The 21,383-nt window shown below is 33.6% G+C and overlaps 1 protein-coding gene across 1 annotated transcript in view; it reads left to right on the forward strand.

Moving 5' to 3' along the window:
• The first annotated feature begins 10,825 nt into the window (after nucleotides 1-10,825).
• LOC150102650 (U4/U6.U5 tri-snRNP-associated protein 1) overlaps nucleotides 10,826-21,383 on the forward strand; it is a 323,990-nt gene continuing 313,432 nt past the window's right edge. The window contains exon 1 of the mRNA XM_090399032.1: nucleotides 10,826-11,253. Coding sequence (XP_090255158.1) covers nucleotides 10,962-11,253 — 292 coding nt within the window. The 5' untranslated portion in view covers nucleotides 10,826-10,961. The remainder of the gene's footprint in view (nucleotides 11,254-21,383) is intronic.

Here is a 21,383-nt window from a genome sequence, read left to right on the forward strand (position 1 = left end):
TCCAACTTTGATCTGCATCGAAGTGAAGTCCAAGGTAGCGTGTTGTTTTCACCTGTGTGATGGTTGTGATTTTAGGTTCTGCACTTTGTGTATAGGAGGATGAATGTTTGATAGTGAGATATTTTGTTTCTATGGGCAGGGTTTGGGGGTTTTTGAATATCATTAGCTTTGTTTTTCCAGGGTTTATATATATGCCGTTTTCGGTTAACCAGTTAGTGATTTGATTGATGTCGTGTTGCATATTTTTGTAAGCGATTTTTGCAGTGTTGTGAATGGATACTATGGCAGTGTCGTCTGCATACTGGAAGATTTTACTTTTTAGGGGGAGTTGGCTTATGTCGTGTGTGTATATGTTAAATAGAATGGGAGATAGGACAGCTCCTTGCGGTACTCCACAGGTTACTTGTACCTCTTTGCTGTGTGCTGATCCTATACGTGTGATGTGCTTTCTGTTTTTCGTGTATGCTTTAAACCACTGGAGTAGACGACCTCCAATTCCGATATGGGTAAGTTTCGTTAACAAGGTTTTATGTGTTAGTGTGTCAAATGCTTTTGTTAGGTCAATGAATACCACTAATGTTATTCTGTTTTTATCCAATGCAGAGTTTATTAGATCTGTGAAATCTTCCAGGAGTGTTGCTGTTCCTTTATTTTTTTGAAAGCCATATTGTGTTTTGGGTATGATTTGAAATTTTTCAACGTATGTGGAGAGTTTCTGATGTACAATGCGCTCCATGATTTGGTTGATTACAGGCAGCGTGGCGATAGGTCTGTAATTACTTATTATGTTTCTTTTTCCCTGTTTGTGTATGGGTGTGATTAGTGCAGTCTTCAGTGTTTCAGGTATGTGTCCCGTTTCGAAGATTTTATTTAACAGTTTTTGTATAACTGGGAGTAGGTCGGTTGAGTGTTTCTTGATGTCTTTTGGTCTGATTCCGTCTATCCCCGGTCCTTTGTTAGGATTAATTTGTTGAATTGCCAGTGATAGTTCTTCTTTTGTTACTGTGGGGAACCACATCGACTGGGTTGCTCGTGGACCTAGTGGAGAATGTTCGTGTGTGTGAGGAAAGGTTGTTTCTTGTAGCTTTTGGACAGAGTTCACGAAGTGCTGATTAAAGTTGTTTGCCAACTGTTTGAGGGATTTGGGGTCGCAGGTAAAGCTGTGTTTTATTGTTTCTGTGGCAGTGGTTCTGTGTATATTGTCCAGCATTTCATTAATCAGGTGCCAGGTTTCCTTTATGTCGTTCTGTGCTGTTGTTAATTTGTTGCTGTAATAGTTTCTTTTTGCCGTTCGAATCTGGGTTGTTATGAGATTCCGTTTTCTTTTGTATTCAGTTTTTAAAGCGATATTGTTCGGTGACTTCTTAAGTTGTTTCCATAGGGCATCTTTTCTTTGTATGTCTGTTAGTATGTTGTCTGTTATCCATGGATTTTGTTTCGTTTGGGGGCGTATTTTTATTTTTGTTAATGCTTTGTTGTATATTTTGTTAAATGCAAGTTTAAGATTATTATATACAGCTTCAGCAGAGTCTAAAGATGCTATCTGCATCCAGTCTGTTTTTCTGATTTCATCGTTCACTATTGCTTCGTTTACAATGCTATGATACTGTTTTGTAGTCTCAGTGATTTTTATGGGTTCTGGTTCAGTGTGTAACTGCAATGCTGTGAAATAATGGTCTGCTAGTTTGCATGTTATGACGGCTGCTGTGTGGCTGTTTGGAGGGGCCCTTATATTTATATGATCAATGCAGGTTGAGGTTGTTGTGTTTCCGACTATCTCTTCTCGTGTATACGACTGTATGGATGGGGTTATGTTGTATGCCGATAATAGGTCTAGGTATTGTTCTGTGTTGTTATTTATGTTCCTAATGTTTATATTAATGTCTCCTATTATTATCAAATATTTTGAGATGCCTACTTTCGTGGCTGAAAGCCATCTGTTTAGTTCTTCTAGGAATTTTGTGGTGCTTAAGTTGGGTGGTCTGTATATTGCGTTTAATATCACGGAGTTTTCTTGTTTGATGTTTTTAATTTCGATGCATATGTTTTCTGCGTATTCTAATTTATAGTTTATTTCTGTTACTTCTAGTTTATGTTTGGTAAATATTATTATACCACCGCCTCGTTTTGTTTGTCTGCAGTGTTTGTGTTGTTGGAAGTGTGGCATTTGGTAGGAGGATGCCTCTTCGTTTGTCGTAGATACTTCAGTCAGTATTAAAATGTCTATTTCGTATATTAATAATAATAATAATAATAATAATAATAATAATAATAATAATAATAATAACAACAATAATAACAATAATAATAACAATAATAATAACAACAATAATAATAATAATAATAATAACAATAATAATAACAACAACAACAACAACAACAACAACAACAACAACAACAACAACAACAACAACAACAACAATAATAATAATAATAATAATTATTATTATTATTATTATTATTATTAAATTAAAAAAAAGTCCGCGCGGTTGGCCTAGTGGCTATGCGCTTCGCAACCATATGCCTGGGGAAGGAGTGTCCTAGGTTCGATTCTCGTCAGTGACGTGAAGAGCTGAAGGATCTTCCTCAGCCATAGCCAAGTTAGCCGGTCTTGGGCATGGACAGCAGGGTTTTTTCCACAGTTTATTCTGGGTTTTTTTCATCCCGCAAAGCAGGCAAACTGGCCTTGAGAACTCAACACTACAGGCCATAGAATACACCGGGGCATAAGGCTGACCACTTTATCCTGTAAACGGATTGAGGTCCGATGATCAATGGACCCTCGACACTGCAAGGTAAAAAGAGGGTATAAGGAAGATGATGATGATAATAATTATTATTATTATAAATTATTATAATAATAATAATAATTATAATAATAATTATTATTATTACATGATATCGCCACAAAGATCAAGGGCTCTTCAACGGACGACATACCACTCGACATAACTCACCATCAGGGTGACCACCCAGCAAAAATATTTTGTACCAACTTATGTAGTAAAAAGTTACTAGATCTGAAAAAACATAAATTAAAATTTTTATTTACTTTGTTTCACACTATTTAGGCATTTTACGATATTACTATCTTATTATGATATATGAACTCAATGTAAAACTGTTAAATAACAGATGTACGACAAATATGAAAAGAAAAAAGTCAAGCTCACCTCACTGTAGTCATCTATGAAGCGAAGAGCTGCAGTTATCAATCATCATAACAGAAGTCCGAATTGTAACTCTAGCACTTAACATGTACTAATTTACTATATAATTTTCAATGTTTAAAATAATGTAACATTCAATTTTCAGTTATTTAATATGTTATTTACATATATACAAGGGTTCTAAACCAACAAGAAAAACACTGGACGTATTTATTCATTATTTTTAGCTGATTTTGCTAAATTAATTAACACTTCAAAAATAATAAAATCGGTAGCTGATGAATGTTTCAATTTTTCGTTTGTCAAAAGGAGTCCATTCATCAAGGGAGTTGTAGCTGATTTATTATTTATTGTCACTGCTGAGAATATGCTTTCAGTTGCTGCTGATGAAAGAGGGAGGTACAGTGCAGCTTTAACTAATGTCTAAATTAGGAATCATTCGTTCTCCTACAGCATTTTTCATTTCAAACTATTCCAAGACGCTATGAATTCTTGACTTTTTTCAATGCTTCTACAGTCTTCAATAGCTGCCATTCTCTATCAAGCTCTTCATAACGACTCTAGATATACATTTTCTGCGTCTAAAAATCTGACATCGCCGACTGGATTTGTCTTTTAAATGGGCTCCAAATAACGCTGTGCATCAAGAAAAGGTGGTTACTCATATTAAAATATTTAATTTTTTTACTTGTTTTCATTGTTGTAATGGTCTTATAACGCACGACAAGTGTTTGAATAGCGAAGAAAATAATATATTTTCATTGGCTAATGCCGTGCGATTGCGTGAGTATATAATCAGGGTGAAGAGAAGCTTAGCGAGCAGTGAGAGGGAGAATGGGGGGGGGGAGATGATTTTGTTGCTGAATGCGACATATGGGGAGGCGGGAGAAGAGAAAAATATTAAACTCATATGTCTAACTCTCATGTTGTTGTTATTATTGTTCGGAAGGAAGAAAGTACTAGATCTGTTGGTGAACGTACTAGAACACTAAAAATTTATAAAAAGTACTAGATGTGGTCACTCTTGTTATGAGATAGATAAAGCAGTCCAGGAAGGTTACGAGTATTGTATGGAAAGTTAAATCGAAGTAGGAAAAGAAATTGATTGTGCAAATTGACCATAAGGAATATAAAATATTTTTATTATTACGGTGATAGAAAAACAGAGAATGAACTTGGAAGATTAATTTTCCTGAATGTCGACGGTACCCTTCTGTCAGAAGCGTACACAATTATTCATATAAATGCTCAGTTCAAATAAAATCAAATAAAAATAAATTCAAATAAGATCTATTAAATTTTAAATTTTATAGACCACAGATAAAAACACTGCACACAGTGCACATTAGATGAAGAGTAGAGTTGTATGAGAAGAAGATTATAAAGCCATTGCATAACCTAAGAAATTCAGCAATAGGTACGGATGATATCAAAAAATATGATAAAGAAAAGTTTAATAGAACTGCCTAGGTCCTTATCATGTGTGTATAATTTATCTCAGCTTATCTTAACAGAAGTGGAAAGAATGCATGATAATCCCACTGTGCAACGGTGGTCCAAAGACTGATGCGTACTAACTATAAAAACCTATTAGTATCCCTGAGTGGTGGCGAATGTTTTATAGAAGCTGTTAAGAGCTCGTATACATGATAAAGAATCTATGCTTTGCTATGAACAGTTGCTTGGGGGAAGGTCATATCTGAGCAATTTCTCCATATTTTATAATAATGTTACAGCCTAGTTGCAAAATGGGAATAGATACATTACGATACTGTTAGAATTGCTGAATTCCTTGGGTTATGCAATGGCATTTGATAGGGTACCACACTGAAGGCTGTTGCAAAAGCTGGAAAACATAGAGTTAGAAATCAAACTATCAACCTGAATAAGTAGCAGACTGACAGACAGGTATCAGAAATGGTAGGACTGCGATCCTGCTGGATTTAATGTGACAAAATGGTTTAACCCAAAGATCAGTCCTTGGACAGTTGTTCATTCTATTAGTGATCTTAATATATTAGTGGTTAACTATCCACCATAACTTTCTAAGGGAGTTATGGCGGAGAGCAATTTGAAGTTCAAAGGTCGCATAGCAAAAATTGCAGATAGAACTCAGAGGTTAATTGCGATGTTGAAGCAAACACTGACATCTAACGATAAGGAAAGGTTGTCATTTTGACCATTTGCAAGACCTTGTTACAACAGGAACAGGACTACTGTGCATAGATTTGGTCTCCTGGCTCCAAGTTAAGTTTTGGAAATGTGAAAAAGAAGTGTAACAAAGATGATATCGGGATTACGGAATGTAGATTACTAGGATAGATGGAGAGAATTTGGACTGCATACTCTGGTAGACAGGACAGAGAGGGATTGTTTGCAGATGCGTATAAACTTCTGAAAGGGCGTTATAGGATATTGATATATTGGTCGATGGAAGTTAAGTTTGTGCACTATTAAGAAAGGGATGAGAGATAGAGCTTTCTCTTATAAATAGATGAGTGAGTGGTCCAGTTTACCTGTTGCAGTGGTTAGTGCATCTAGCATGAATGAATATAAGAGAAGGTATGATAGCTGATGTGGATGATGCATAGCCTCTGTTGATGAGTTCTTCACTCTCTTGAGGTCTCTGATGATGATGATAATACTACTACTAATAATAATTTTTATGCAGATGAAATTTATTGTATTTTTTGCCAATCCCATTTTAACAACTCTTCCCTTTATTATTTCTTTTGATATATATTGGTTTTCTAATCCTATCTTACTTTTGAATATCGGAGGAAGCAAGCCTATGCTGTTAACTGTCACCAATGCTCATGGCTACTAATGGTCTTGAAGACTTTACACCGAGCCGAAGAAGTTCTATTTGATTTGATGGTTTGATGAATCGAACCTGTAACGTTCTTTCTTCTTGCAGTCTAGAATAGCAGAACCAGAAATTGATCTAGCTGATCTAAAAATCGAGACGTAAGTGGAAGAATTTATTATAACTAATTAATTACGGAATCACTTTAATTAATTAATTTTTTTTATTTGTAGAATTTTCCATTTTCAATACGATTATAAGAAACACAATCAAATGCCTATAAAACATAGCCGAAAATCCTACAAATAAAATATTTAAATTAATGTAAGTCATTCCGTTATTCTCTCTCTCTGTCTCTCTTCTTTCTCATCCGTTAGATGACGGGTTTAGTCCACTATGAACAAATCTTTGCCATACTGCTCTATCTCTGGCCATTTCTGTCATCTCTGTGAAGCTCGTTAATTGAAACCGCCTTTTGATCGCCTTATTCAATGATCCCATTCAAGTCTATACTGGGTAATATTTGAAGGACATTCTCCGGAGGAGTCCATACCATCTTAATCACTGTTTAAGAATTACAGCTATGATAACTTCTATAGTTTAATTTATGCGTTGACGTGCTCATTTCTTTTGTGTTCTGACCAGTGAGGCTTATTTATTATTCTTACGCATTTCATTTCGAATGCACTGATTTTCTATATTTCGTACGACTGAGTGTCCATGCCTCTGCTGCATACGTTACTGTAGGTATAATAATGGTTTTATAGAATTTTACTTCGAGACTTTTTTTGAAATGCTGTTATTTTTCCATATTTTGTTTAATTTATTCATACTAGACCATCCTTTGTTAAATCTGTATTTTATTCTTTATGTGTTGTCGAGATTGCGAATAATGAGACAGCCAAAATAAGTAAATCGCTTTATATTTTCCAAGTTTATTGAAATTTTTTCTTTATCTCTTTCTGTTGTCATTGCTTAATTTAATAAAAAAATTAATTAGCTATAATGAAGAAAGAAAAATGTTGCCATATATTTTTTCAAAAAATTCTTCCTCTTTTTTATTTTGAAACAGTAAAAGTTTTCAACAGGTAAGCATTCTTTGCCTACTTCATCAAAAGAATAGCAATTTATGTATTATGCTTTCTTTTAGTGTTGTACGGTGATCAGCATTCATTTTTGAAATTATGGATTTTACAACCATGTTATAAATACCTATTTTTATTTTCCGACGTTTTGCTTTCATATCAAGGTCATCATCTGGAGTATATAGAAATATATAAGGACACCTGAGTTACATTTCACGCAGTAAACTAAAGAAACAATGATTTGGTCACCGTTATTCTACTGACATGACCTCTAGTGAAAAAAAAAAGATACAGATAAAACTAAAAATTAATTATATATTTTGAAACTACATCAAAGCTAAATTCTATTTAAGATAACACAGGAGAAACATTCTTTCATATTGATAGTTTTCTTACACTAACAATGGTGTCCTATTTTAACATGACAGTTGTTATATTAGATGTAAGATTCTAGATTATCTAGTCTTGTTTATAGTTAGCTCTTAGGAAGAAAGGTTCTTTGGGTAGAATGAGCCTTCCATATGCTTGGGATTTTTAGACCATCATTATTGTTCAGATTGGGGTGATTGATAAGAATCTTATAGACTTCCTTAAATTTGCGTTCATACCATGTTTTGGTGTGATGCAAGCAACTGGTGTTTTTCCAGTCAATTCTATGCAAAGTGTTCAGGGCATGATCAGAGGGCTAGCTTCACCATAGTAGTATATTTAATGCATCGTTTATGTTCCTTTTGTCTGATAGGAATTGTGCCCTGTTTCCCCTATGTATGGTATATTACAGTTGCTATAAATATGGTATACGCCAGGATGGACAAGCAGAGTGAGTGGGTCTTTGGATGAGCTGAGTAAGCTTTTAAATTTTAATTTTACAGGAGGTTTAAAAGTGGCTTTGAGGTTGTATTTCTGTAGTATTCTGTTTATTTTATCTGATGTCCCTTTAATGTAAGGAATGGTTATAGTTTTGTTGTAGTCTGGTTTATCTTTTTTTTTTTTATTGAGGTCTTGTAGAGAATTTTGTTAATGGTATTTTGGCTGTAACCAATTTTTTAGAAAAGTATTGCTAATAACTTTAAATTCGTCTTTCAGTGCTTGTTCATTGGAGTAGATTTTCAAAGCCCTGTTTTTTAAAGTATTAATGACATCTAGTTTTTGTGTTGGGTGGCGGTAGGAGTTTATGAGTATATATTGGCAAGTATGTGTCGGTTTCCAATAAACAGTGAAGGAAAGACTGCCAGAAGGAAGACGTGTGACAAGTGTATCTAGAAACGGAGGTGTGTTCTGTTTTTCAATCTCAATTGTGAAGTATATGCATTTGTATTGTTTGTTTAGGTGGCTAAGGAAAGTGTCTAGTGTCTGGCGGCCAGGGGGTTAGATCTCTAAAACATCGTCAACATATCTAAACCAGACTTTGAGTTTTAAAGGAGAGGAATCTAGAGCATATTGCTCAAAATTTTCCATATGAAAGTTAGCAATAGGGGAGGATAATGGCAAGCCCATGGCTGTGCCTTCTTTTTGTAGGTAGGAAGCGTTTTGCCACACAAAATAAACAGAACGTAATATATGCGCAAAAAGCGCCGTGATATCTAAAGGGAATTTGTTCTGTAAAAGAGGGATTGTGTCGTTGATTGTGACATTCGCAAAGAGGGCAGAGACGTCAAAACAGGCTATTAAATCATCTTTTTCTAATGTAATTCATATTTAAGAATTTAGGGACACATAATACACCTGTTGAAATGATTATTTTACTTGTTGTTGCATGAGTGTTATTTTATTAATAATTAGTAAAATAATCATTTCAACAGGTGCATTATGTGTCCCTAAATTCTTAAATATGAATTACATTAGAAAAAGATGATTTAATAGCCTGTTTTGACGTCTCTGCCCTCTTTGCGAATGTCACAATCAACGACACAGTCCCTCTTTTACAGAACAAATTCCCTTTAGATATCACGGCGCTTTTTGCGCATATATTACGTTCTGTTTATTTTGTCGGCGTCTGTGACTAGTGTACACAAACACCGACAAAGCAGAAGCCATAGCAAGAAATCTAGAAAAGCAATGCAGCTCTTCATACGAGAACATAAACTGCAGTCACATATACAATATCCATCGTAAAGTCAGATTCACAATAAATCGCCCAGACAACAATCCAAGCCCTATTACGCCCACCTCATCCACTGAAATAACCAGCATCATCAACCACCTCAAGAACAAAAAAGCCCCAGGACCCGACAGCATCACGAACAGTCATCAAGCCACTAACACACAAAGCCATAGTACATCTGGAAAACATCATCAACTCCATCCTAAAATGGCAGCACTTCGCCCAGTCATGGAAAATATCTGACATTATCCCAATTCACAAGCCAGGCAAAGACCCAGACCTACCAGAAAATTACCATCCCATCAGCCTGCTATCCAATCTAGGAAAAATAGCAGAGAAAATTACTCTCATCAGACTCCAAGAACAGGTTAACAAACTAAACATCATTCCACAAGAACAATTTGGCTTCCGTCAAAACCACAGCACTACCCAACAGATCCACAGACTGGTAGAACACATTACCACAGGATTCAATTGGAATCAGCACACTGGAGCCGTCTTCGTAGACATCTCAAAGGCCTTCGACAAGATCTGGCACCAGGGTCTGCTTTACAAACTTATCATCTCAAACATTCCACTAAACACGATACACCTCATCAAGTCACACCTCACAAACAGGAAGATGCAAGTCAAAATAAGTGACAGTCTCAACCCAACGACAAATCATGGCCGGAGTTCCCCAGGATCACTGCTGGCCCCGATTCTGTTCAACATTTACATGTCAGACATCCCTCAAAATCCTCTCACATCCACCACCGCCCTCTATGCAGACGACACGGCAATACTAGCCAGATCCCGCAACCAAAAAACTACAAGACACTATCCAGAATTTACAAAAATGGTTTGCAGACTAACGACTACAAGTGAACCCCCAGAAAAGCACAACTCTACTCTTCACAAGAAGACAAGCATCCCTCAAAGGATACATCACCCTGTTCAACATAAAAATTCCCTGGAAAACCGAAACTAAATACCTTGGAATACTCCTGGACAAAAGATTATCCTTCAACAGCCACATCAAGAGCACATGAACCAAAACATCAAAAGTCATCGCCCAGCTGTATTCCCTGATCAATAGACACGGCACACTAATTACAAGAAACAATATTCTACTCTACAAGACAGTGATCCGTCCCACAATTACATACGCCTCCTCAGCCTGGAGCCATACTTCCAAGACAAATATCCTCAAGCTACAAAGACTACAAAACAAGTGGCTACAGATGATCCTGGAAGTCCCGTGGTTGGTGAGGAACAACTAGATCCATCGGGACAAAATTATCTCCACATATCCTCACTAATACGCTTCCTAGGAGAAAAATACTTCACGATGGTGTCCATGCATCGAAACAAATTAATTCAGCAATCCGGAAACTACGATGGTAATGACCACTGGAAACATAAAAGACCTAAAGCCATCCTAACACCCAACGACGACGCATAACCACCTCTTCCCCCCTCAGGGCGAGCTAAGTAGCTCACAAACTTCTCCCATCACTGTTCCCGAAACAGACAACAGTGAATATAAATAGCGTCAAGCTTCATCCTCTGCGTCATTAATGTCCTGCATGGGAACCAATTTTTTTTTAATTTCCCCAGAAATAATACCTATAATTTCTACATTTTTAAAAATGATCACCAGAGAGTGCTGGCGATTTACTTTGCGTTACTGAAAGTGATGGTAGTTGTTCTATCGATGTATTTATTTTAGCATTGCCGTTTATTAACATTATTGTTACTTAATGTACATGTTATTAGCTTTAAAGTAATTAAAGTAATAATTCTATTTAGACAGTATGGGCTCTTCCAAAAAACACAAGGATAAAGACAGGAAGAAACACAGGAAACGATCACGGTCCCGTTCACGAGAGAAAGATGGTCATAAGCACCATAAATCTAGCCGTAAAGAAAAGGAAAGGAAGAAGGCCCGTGAACATTTCGATGATGATAGTTCTGTATTAATTGAAAAGCCTCGAGAAAAGATAAGGATTAATGAAGATAATGAAGAAGACGATTCATTTTTACTTGAAAAAGTTAAGAGAGAAGATTCGTTTGCGGAAGTAAAACCAGAGCCTTTGGATTTTGAAGGTATGAAATCGAATACAAAGCAAAATCTGCTTTTGCATTATTTAATTACAATACTGCCTTTCGCAACGAAATATTATTCTGAAATCACGTTAATGGATAAAACGAGATAGAAACATTATATCTGTGTGCGATATGCATTTTACATTTGAAAAGTACGAATGCCTGTCAAATATATAATTTTATTTTCACTTCATCCCCCCCTCACTCTAAATTACAATATATATATAGGACTTTTCAATATTTCCCTGTCACATTGAAATGCCACACGCACACACACACACATATTTATATACACTTATGAACCAGGACATTATGACCACCTACCTATCTAGTTGTGAGTTATGCATCCTTTGGCTGAGATGAGATTACTGCTTACACCTACCTGCTTTAGCATGGACTCCACTGGACCACAGAAAGTGTCTTGGGATATTCTAACTAGACAAAAGTATCCTAGAGATGAACAGCTGAGTGAGTGGCAGATGCAGTATTTCATATGATCCTATGAATGTTCAATGGAATTCATATTAGGAGAATTAGGTGACCAGAGGAGCATGCAAAATGCTTGGATAGGTCTTCAAACCATGTTTTGAATAATGCAACATTTGGACATGGAGCATCTTGCTGAAAGAGTCCAGATTTGTTGGGCCATATCATCATGTAGAGCAATAGCTGTGGTCAAGATACGTTCAGTGGGAAAGAGAATAAAATAATTAAAAAGAAATCCGTATCGTTGTTCTCTGTCTACACTGATGTCTTATGATAACTAAGTGAATTATACTTATAAATCAGTTTTTTTATTGCGGTACATGTGTGACTATAATAGTATCTGGAATTGAGTGACAAAATAGTATTTTTAGGAGGTGTAGGGGACAAAATGTGATACCACCAGGGATGTGCCAAATATTATTTTTTGCTTCGCTATTTGACTAATTTTGGCTTTTTTTTTTTTTTTTTCTTCAAATAATCGGCTTTGGCCAAACCAGTAGAAAGATTTAATATTTGGATGACTGAAGCAGAAAAATTCCTGTTATGTCATAAACACAATGAATCAGGAAATCTTTCTCTTATTTTCCATGACTGTACAAAGGCTTTTTTGGGTTTTTTGCACTTCCACTGGTGTTTTTATATCAATTTACATTATACAGTCTTAAAAGTTGTTTATATTATGTCTTAAAATATTGAACAAAAAATACAGTTTTGGCTTTGAATAATAATAATAAAATAAAATAAAACTTTACTGTTTTGATTTATCTCATGTTTTGTTTTGCAAAATCTAAAGTATTCAAATAACAAAATATCTGGTTAATACAGAAAAAAGGAAGTACATGATTACACATCTCTGATGTGTAATCATGTACTTCCTGATTACACATCTATATAGAGATGTGTAATCATGTAAAAACTCAAGCAGTAGTGATGAATTTGTCAAACAAAATGAAGCTGAAATATCAAACCACAGTGCAAGAACAAGTAAGCACTCAGAATCTAAATAAATTCACCAAAATTACATATGTTATTTGATGTTAAACAATAATCAAAAAAAAAAAAATTGCAAATGACAGACAAAATCTTCTCATGGCTGAAATAATTGTAGTGGATAACAGGTCATATTCAGTTGTTCAAATGAAAGATTTCCAAGGGTAATTAATAAATTTATTCTACAATGTAATACTTAGAGGAAAATGTTTTTGGCACCAGTCACCAGCATATTCATCAAAAGTTTTTTCAAAGGTCAGAAATATTTGCAAAGACACTGGACATAGATTTCTCCCCAAAATACCAAAATATTTATTTTCCTAAATTATAATTTATTGTGAATTCATTTTGATGAATAAATCCATCATCATCATGCGTATCAAGGATTTAGGCATAGCATGGCCTGTTCTGGCCTTTGAAGTTATTGTTTAAGAGGCCGTCCTAGTTTTTTCTTTTTCCTAATGGCTTGTACTTTAAGGCTTGGTTTGGTAATCTTTCTGTTTTCATTCTTTGAACATGTTCCATCCATTTATGTTTATATTTTTTAATTTTTTCTCTTACTGGTTCTTGGTTTAATTCTTTCATAATTTCTTCATTTCTTTTGTGATCAAATAGGGTATACTTTGCAGTTTTTCCCATAAACTTCATTTCCGCTGTTGTTAATCTTTGTTTGTCTTTTTGTTTTATTGTCCAGATTTTGCTTCCATACATTAAGACTGGTAGGGCTAATGTATTGTATACTTTTAGCCTGGTTTGTTTTTGAACTAGGTTTGGTTTAAATATAGAGTTAATTACATATGTTATTTTTAAATATTTTGCAATTTTTACGTTTATGTCTTTTTCATTTTCATATGTCATCATACATCGTAGGTAGTTAAATGAATTCACCTGTTCTAAGATCTTGTTATCTATTACTGTTTTAGTTCTTGCTGGATCTTGTCCTTTAAAGGCCATGGTTTTTGATTTTTCTGTTGATATTATCATACCATAATCATTGGCTAGCTTATTTAGATCTAAAATTGCTTTCTGTAAGTTATCTTCACAATTTGTAATCATTATTTGGTCGTTGGCAAAAAGGAGAGTGTTTAAGTTCACTGTAGGAGAAAGTTTAATTCCTTGATTTAAATTTTTATTCCATTTTATTATTATTTCATTTAAGTAGATATTAAAAAGAGTTGCTGAGAGGGGACATCCCTGTCGGACCCCTTGGTTTATCTCTCTCCTAGATGATATCTCGTGATTTAATCTTATTTGTATTTGATTATTTTTATATATACTTTTGATAGCATTACTTAAATTAAGGGGATATTAAATCCCACATAGTTTTAAAACTGAATAAGAAACTCAAAGATCGGAATCAGAGAGTTTCTTGCCGAATATAGTATAGTAAACTATAAAGTATCGGCGACACTAGCGTTAGCCAATGCAAGTGATCCTAGTACGTAGTACAATACTGGGCAACTCGTTGCAAAGGTGGGGGAAGTTCAGATCGCTCTTCTTAGGTATTAGGTATATTAATATCCCCTTAATTTAAGTAATGTTTTCATTGCCGAAATGAAGCTTATTAGCTCTTTATACTTAAGTAACTTTTGATAGCTTTTAGGATATTATTTGATATTTGTCTTTCTTTTAATATGTTAAGTAATATGTTTCTTTTAATTTTGTCAAATGCTTTTTTCTAAGTCAATAAATGCAATATGTGTTTCTAAATTGTATTCTCTTTTTTTCTCTATTATTAATTTTAGGCAAAAGGCCGGGTCTATACATGATCGTCCTTTTCTAAATCCATTCTGTACTTCTAAAATAAAGTTTTTGGGATATTTCATTAGTTTGCTATTTAATATTCTGCTATATATTTTGTAACAGGAATTTAGTATAATGATACCTCTATAGTTTTTAGGGTCATCTCTATTACCTTTTTTAAAGATAGGAATCACAATTGCTTTTTTTTCCATTCTATTGTGGGGGGGGGGGATACCCGTTGAATAAATTTTATTTAAAAATAACGAGTCTTTCTTTGAATCTTGTTCCTGCGTATTTATATAGTTCTGAACCTAGCTTATCTTCTCCAGGTGATTTTCCGTTTCTTGTTTCTTTCAGGCTGATTTCTAATTCGTCTTTAGTTATTTCCTTTTCATGTTTGTTAATTGTTTGCCAGTTGTCTTTTTTAAAACATTTGTCTGTCCACAGTTCTGTGTAGTCATTTAGAAATTCTTCTAATTTCAATTCGGTGTTTAATTTTATGTTTTCTTTGGTATCTGCATTTAAGTGTTTCAAAATCTTGTATACATTGGGTCTTATTTTATATAAATCATGTTCTAAATTAGAGACAAATTTGTTCCATGATTCTGTATGTCTTTTTCTGACTTCTCGTTTAGCTATGGCTCTTATTCTTCTATATTCTATTTCATCTTCTAATCTTTTACTGCTTAACCATTTGTGATAGACTTCTTTTTTTCTTTTTGATTATTTCTTTAATTGTATCATCCTAAATCTTCAGTTTTTTCTTTTTATTGAGTTTTTTGGTCTTTCCTAAGCTTTCATTTGCTGCTGCATTTAGTATCGTTTTCTATATTAAGCCATTCTATTTCTGTTAATTCAATTTGTTTTATTTTATCTAGATATTGGTTAATTCTTTGTTCATATAGCCATTGTATATTTGTGTCATTCAATAGTCTAGTTTATAAACAAATGTTTTAAATTTTCTTTTTGTTCTTGTTACTTGTAGCCATTTAGGTGGTAATCTTAATTTTATTTAACAAGGAAGTGGTCACTGCTTATTTCATATCCTCTGTGAACTCTAACATCTAGTGAAAAGTTTGATGTCTTTTCATTTAATATAAAGTAATCTAATAATTATTTCCATCCTTCCCCTTCTCAAGTATATTTATGTATGTCTTTATGTTTATAGAAGGAATTCATTATTTTTAGGTTATAATGTACTACAAAGTTGATCAATTTTTTACCATTCCTGTTTAGAGTATGTTCTCCATGTATTCCTATATTATTAATTTTTGTGTTTCCAATTCTTGCATTTAAGTCTCCTGCTAAAATTACATAATCATTTTTATTTAATTTATTGTATGTTTTATAGCTGATTATAAAAATCAATATTATCCTATTCTCTTCCTTCTTCTGGGGTATATAAACCAATTTTTGTCAAATTGCCTCTATCTGTTTTTATTCTAGTTTCTGTTATTCTTTCATTCCATAATTTATAATGTTTTAACTGTTTTGAAAGGGAGTTATGAATCCAAATCATGACTCCTGTTTGTGGTCTTTGGTCTCTGCCAACTCCACTATATATCACATTAAAATTTTCGGTTCTCATAGTTCCTTTTGATTTCTTTTTTGTTTCAGTGATTACTGCTATTTTAAAATTTTTTTTATTTAATAGTTGGTCTAATTCTATTTCTTTATATGCTATTCCTCTTACATTCCAGGTTGCCATGTGTATTATATTTTGTTGTTTCCATTTTTGTTTTACCTTTTTCATTCCAGGGTCGTTTTCCATAGATTCAATCCGACTATCTTTTTCTGTCAGCTTACAAGTAGAATTATGTTCCTGCCTGCATTCAGCTTACAATCTAACAAAAACAAACTTTCTCAAATTTCTACAATCCCAATAAATGCCTGACTGCCTGATATGAGGTCAAAACCAACTTACAGTGATTACAGATCTATTTACCTTAATTTTAGGGGCTGTAAACATTTTACCAGCTGTGCCATCGTTATGTCATTACTTTCTGCTAAATTTTCTATTTTTATTATCCCAATAATTGCTATTATTCATTCTACTCTCTAGACTAAGAAATTTCTATCTAGGGTTATTTCCTTTTCAGATACTGGCAAAATTTATATTATGCTGCGCCAGCCAGTATCCTATAACAGAAGAGATTCTTGCTCAGGGAAACAATCCTAGATCTTAAGGCATACTCACACCATTATGCACTTCGTTATAGTCATATAGATTTCTAGTACTAGCAGTCGTGACCTGTAATCTATCTTTATTTACCTTCTAAATTCTTCCTGCTAAGGTTCTATTTTATAAGTGGTAATTTGATCTTGTAATCAGGCATGACTCAGGCATAAGTAATAAAACATGTTTATTGGAATTTTAAGACACGTACAACTAAAATGAATCATATATTCAAAAATTTCATTTTAATACTAAATAAAGTTCATGCTAAGGAAGTTAATACATTCTAAGGTAGTGAAACACACTCAGTTAGTTCCCAAATTATTAATCAAACTAGATAAGGTAGAAAGTAAACACAATACCACATAAACTTACTATCCCTTTCCACATGCGACTCATTGATTACATATTATATATTCTGGAGTTACTCAACTGAAGGCTATCTGCAATCTTAATTTTATTATCAAACTCAGTCACATTCAAGTATGAGAATAGCTTCCGAAACAATTCTTTTGTTCAACAGAACTTGGCTATTGCAAATAATTAATCTCACTAAAGTCCTCTAATAACTTGCCCACATCTTATAATTACACACACTTTTCTTTCTTCTAATACTTCTGAAACATATAATAAAGTTTCTCTACGTTACCGAATCGGTCTAGTCGCTACCACGTGTTGATTCTGGTTACCTTCCGATTAGGCTGTCTCTGCTCCCGACGTTGTGGCTACGTTGTCCTTGAACTAGTAACGGACATGAATGTGTTTTTGCTGTGTCTAAAGGAACTTTCTCCGCTCCTTCCGATGGGACATTCAGCGATGGCACGATTCTGCAAAGGACGATAATTCACGAATGGCTCCGTGTGGAATTTCTAGGCATCTCCAGGAAAAGGCCCGCTGTTCGATATCGCAACACCTACACTCCTCACTCTCACGAACCACCTGTCAAAACTCCCTAAGCAGGAACAAGAAAGAAGAAGGCTCAGTATGGCGCACATTACCTTATATTCTCCTCTCGTGCACCCCTTATTTTGCTGGGTCTTTTCCACACGACCCTTATCGTTTATGTCCTTAAGTCGATCCTTTACGCTCCCTTTGCTCTTAGGTTGCTGTTTTCATGGAAAGCGTGCTACCGTCACCTTCCGTGTAAGCCATTGCCTTCGCCTCTACGCTTGACTTGTATGGTTCACATGCGACCTTTGGACTGCTACTTATTACCCGTCTGGTGATTTACAGTATACTAGATAGCTTAATGAGACCAAAAATAAGCCAACATTTCTCTTATATAAATTCTACTTTTTTGACATAATTTCTCTAATTTGATTTTCCGCTAGACAGCAATAAATTTCTATACATCACATATAAGGAATACATATTCTCATATAAATTAAACAAGTTTTCTTTATTTTCTGCTGGTGTACAGGTATTTCCTTAAGTAGTTAGATTTTGCATGTTAAATCCTGAATGAACAATTTCCTTGCAAAATTTCTCCATTCAGGATCTAACAATTTTAGCATTTTACATACACATTTGACATGGCACATTATCTCATATTTTTATATAGATAGATATATTGTTATTGTACATTTGCAGTACAAGCACATGAAACATAAAATGATTAGTAATAAAGAAAGAATTAAAAAAAAAAAAAGAGAAGTTTAATAACAATTTAATGTGATGGATGTGTTTCAATACTGCTACACAAAAAGTCAATATCAGGTGAAATATTTGAAACTGCAATTCTTAGATTTCTGCTTTGAAATGAAAGGGATATGAATAAGCATATACAGTATTTACTAATATTCATTAAGCGCTGAAATATGCAGGAAACAAGATTTGAACCAACACCAATGTGTGATTTTTTTCCCATTAAAATGTAAAAAATAACAAAAAAGAAATAAATAATAAAAATTAAATACGTTTCTTTTAAGATAAAAAAATCTACTTAGTCTTAAAACATTTAAAATTTTTTTCATTCTTTTACGGCCCCCTCAACAAAACCTATGGCCCCCAAGGGGGCCGCGGCTCACAGTTTGGGAAGCGCTGTTCTATCGCACTTTTTACTGTATTATCATTCCACTTTGATCTTGGTCTCTTCTAGGTCTTTTTCTTACCTTCCTGGCAAAGAATACTTGTTTTGCTAACCTTTCCTCTGCCATTATGTTTACCACCTGAGATTAGCTCTACTTACATATTCTGAATGTTAATAATGCTAATTTTTTTTCCTAATGCATTTTTTATTTTGTTTTGAGGAAATAAATGCATATATGTTTCCTATAATAAACAAATAAATGAATGTTCCCTGTAAAACTTAATGATAGTTATATTATATTGAAATGGATAATATTATAAATCCAAACATATTTTATAGATAAATGTAGAAAGAAACTTAAAGTTTTGAAAATTACCAGAGAGTTTATGAGAAATTTCATTGAAGTTCTCTTGGCTTAGACTGTTTAAAGAATAAGAAGCTCTGCACAGGAGCTCATATATTTGCCTTTTATTGGTGTATTGATTTAGGTTTCACTGGCCTGACAAGCGATTTGAACTGTTTGTACAGTTAGAATTGCTTGTCAGTTTTAAGGTTTCTGCATGGTCTATGATCATGCAGGAACCTTAAAACTGCAACAACTCTGGTACCATAACAATCCAGTGCCAAAAAGTTAAATTCATCATAAGTGAACTTTTTGTAGCTGTCTAGTCAAATATTAAAATATAGATAAAAAAAAAAGACTTCATTTGGAATAAATAATATACTTGATGATATCCAGATTGAATATTTACCAGAGAGCTTATGAGAAAGTTATTTTTTCCATAAGGTCTGGCAAATTTTCAAAGCTTTCTTTCTACATTTGGCTATAAAAATATGGATGGATCCATAATACTCTCCTTTCAGTATCTTACTAATACGAAATTAATGTCTCTCAGCTCTATGCTTTTATTTGACAATTTCATTATATTCACAGAAAGCAAATTTTACTTTCACTTTTTAACAAAGAATAGCCGAAAAGTCTTCATTTCTGTGACGAAAAATAAAAAGAAATAGGAGATATTAAAGATTAATGCTTATTTCTTAATCAGATATATATAAAACATAAAAGGTTTTGAATAGGCTAGAGAGTTTATCATATATATATATATATATATATGTATATATATATATGATATATTATTATTATTGTTGTTATTCTTGACACCTCTAAGGAGTCCGAAGACTCATTGCGGGAGGACATCTACTCTACAACTCTGTACAGTATATATATATAACTGTATATGTGTGTGTATACACACACACATATACATATACATATATATATATATAAAATCAGTAGTTACACTGACTCGGTTCATCTGTTCATCTTTTTTTGACTGACTGAAACTGAGAAAATAGATAAGTTAATTTAATGGAGCACACAACATGTTTTGTCAAAAATGACTTCTTCAGGTGTGGTAACACTTAAAGCAAATTAAAAAATATAAAAACCATAAAAACACTGTGCTATTATAATAACAGACTTGTGAACTGAAGTTAAGTTTGAATTGTCTAATTCAATTCGATTTGAATTGACAGTTCACACTTAACTTCAATTCACAAATCTGTTATTATAATAGCACAGTGTTTTTATGGTTTTTTATGTTTTTTAATTTGCTTTAAGTGTTACCACACCTGACAGTCATTTTTGATGAGACATGTTGTGTGCTCCATTAAATTAACTTATCTATTTTCTTGGTTTCAGTCAGTCAAAAAAAGATGAAAAAAATATATATATATATCATATTATATATATAAAAACCTAGAAGGTTTTGAATAGACTAGAGAGTTTATCTGGATACAATCCTTGCTATCGGAGTTGCCTTAACTTGTACTGCTTAAAGAACTTTCTAAGTTTTTGTGCGTGTGTGTGTGTGTGTGTGTGTGTATATATATATATATTTGGTTATCAAATAAGATGATTCTTTTAATTTTTGCATTTTCATGTGTCATAACATAACATAACACGCTTCACATGGTTAAGTGAAGTGTTATTATGCATTTTTCAAGTTTTCTTCATTCTACATTTTGGCCAAAACATCAAATATTCAGCCGAAGTATACTGAATTAAGTTTTAAATATTCCGAATATAAACAAATGTTTTGAACAAAACATTGTTCTTCTTTCTTTTAAAGTTACTCAGTTGTCAGTATTCAGAATTTATGGAGACATCACTTACAATTATGAAAATAACACTCGGTGTTTTGACCTATGTATTGAGGTGACTCATCATCAGGAAAACATATGCACAGGACACAAGCCACATCATGACACTACACAAAAGTAAGCTAAATCTAAATGCTTTGTTAATCGTTTACTCTACCCTGACTGCTGGTGACAAAAAAAAAATAAATAAATAAAAAATATACGTGAATATAACTTAATTAACAAAATAAATTTTGTATACATATGAACCATCAACCTTTCCAAAATCTTCACTGCTACCACTCCTGAGATACTGATTGGTCAGTAGTTGGATACATTGGTCTTTGCATCACTCATTCAATAGGATTATCATACATTCTTTCTTCTCCTGCAGAATCTTCTCTGTTCTGAGACTCAAATTATATAGCTTGGTTAAAGGAATAGCTAATTCAGCTGAACACTCTTTTAGCATCCATGCTGTTATCCCATCAGTCCCTATTGCGAATTTTTATTCAGTGTGTGCAACAGCACTAATATCCCCTCCTCATACACCTTAGTTTC

Source organism: Typopeltis vanoorti, chromosome 10 (genome assembly GCF_054136105.1).
Source record: "Typopeltis vanoorti isolate ZY-2024b chromosome 10, IOZ_Tvanoo_1.0, whole genome shotgun sequence".
Lineage (NCBI taxonomy): Eukaryota > Metazoa > Arthropoda > Arachnida > Uropygi > Thelyphonidae > Typopeltis > Typopeltis vanoorti.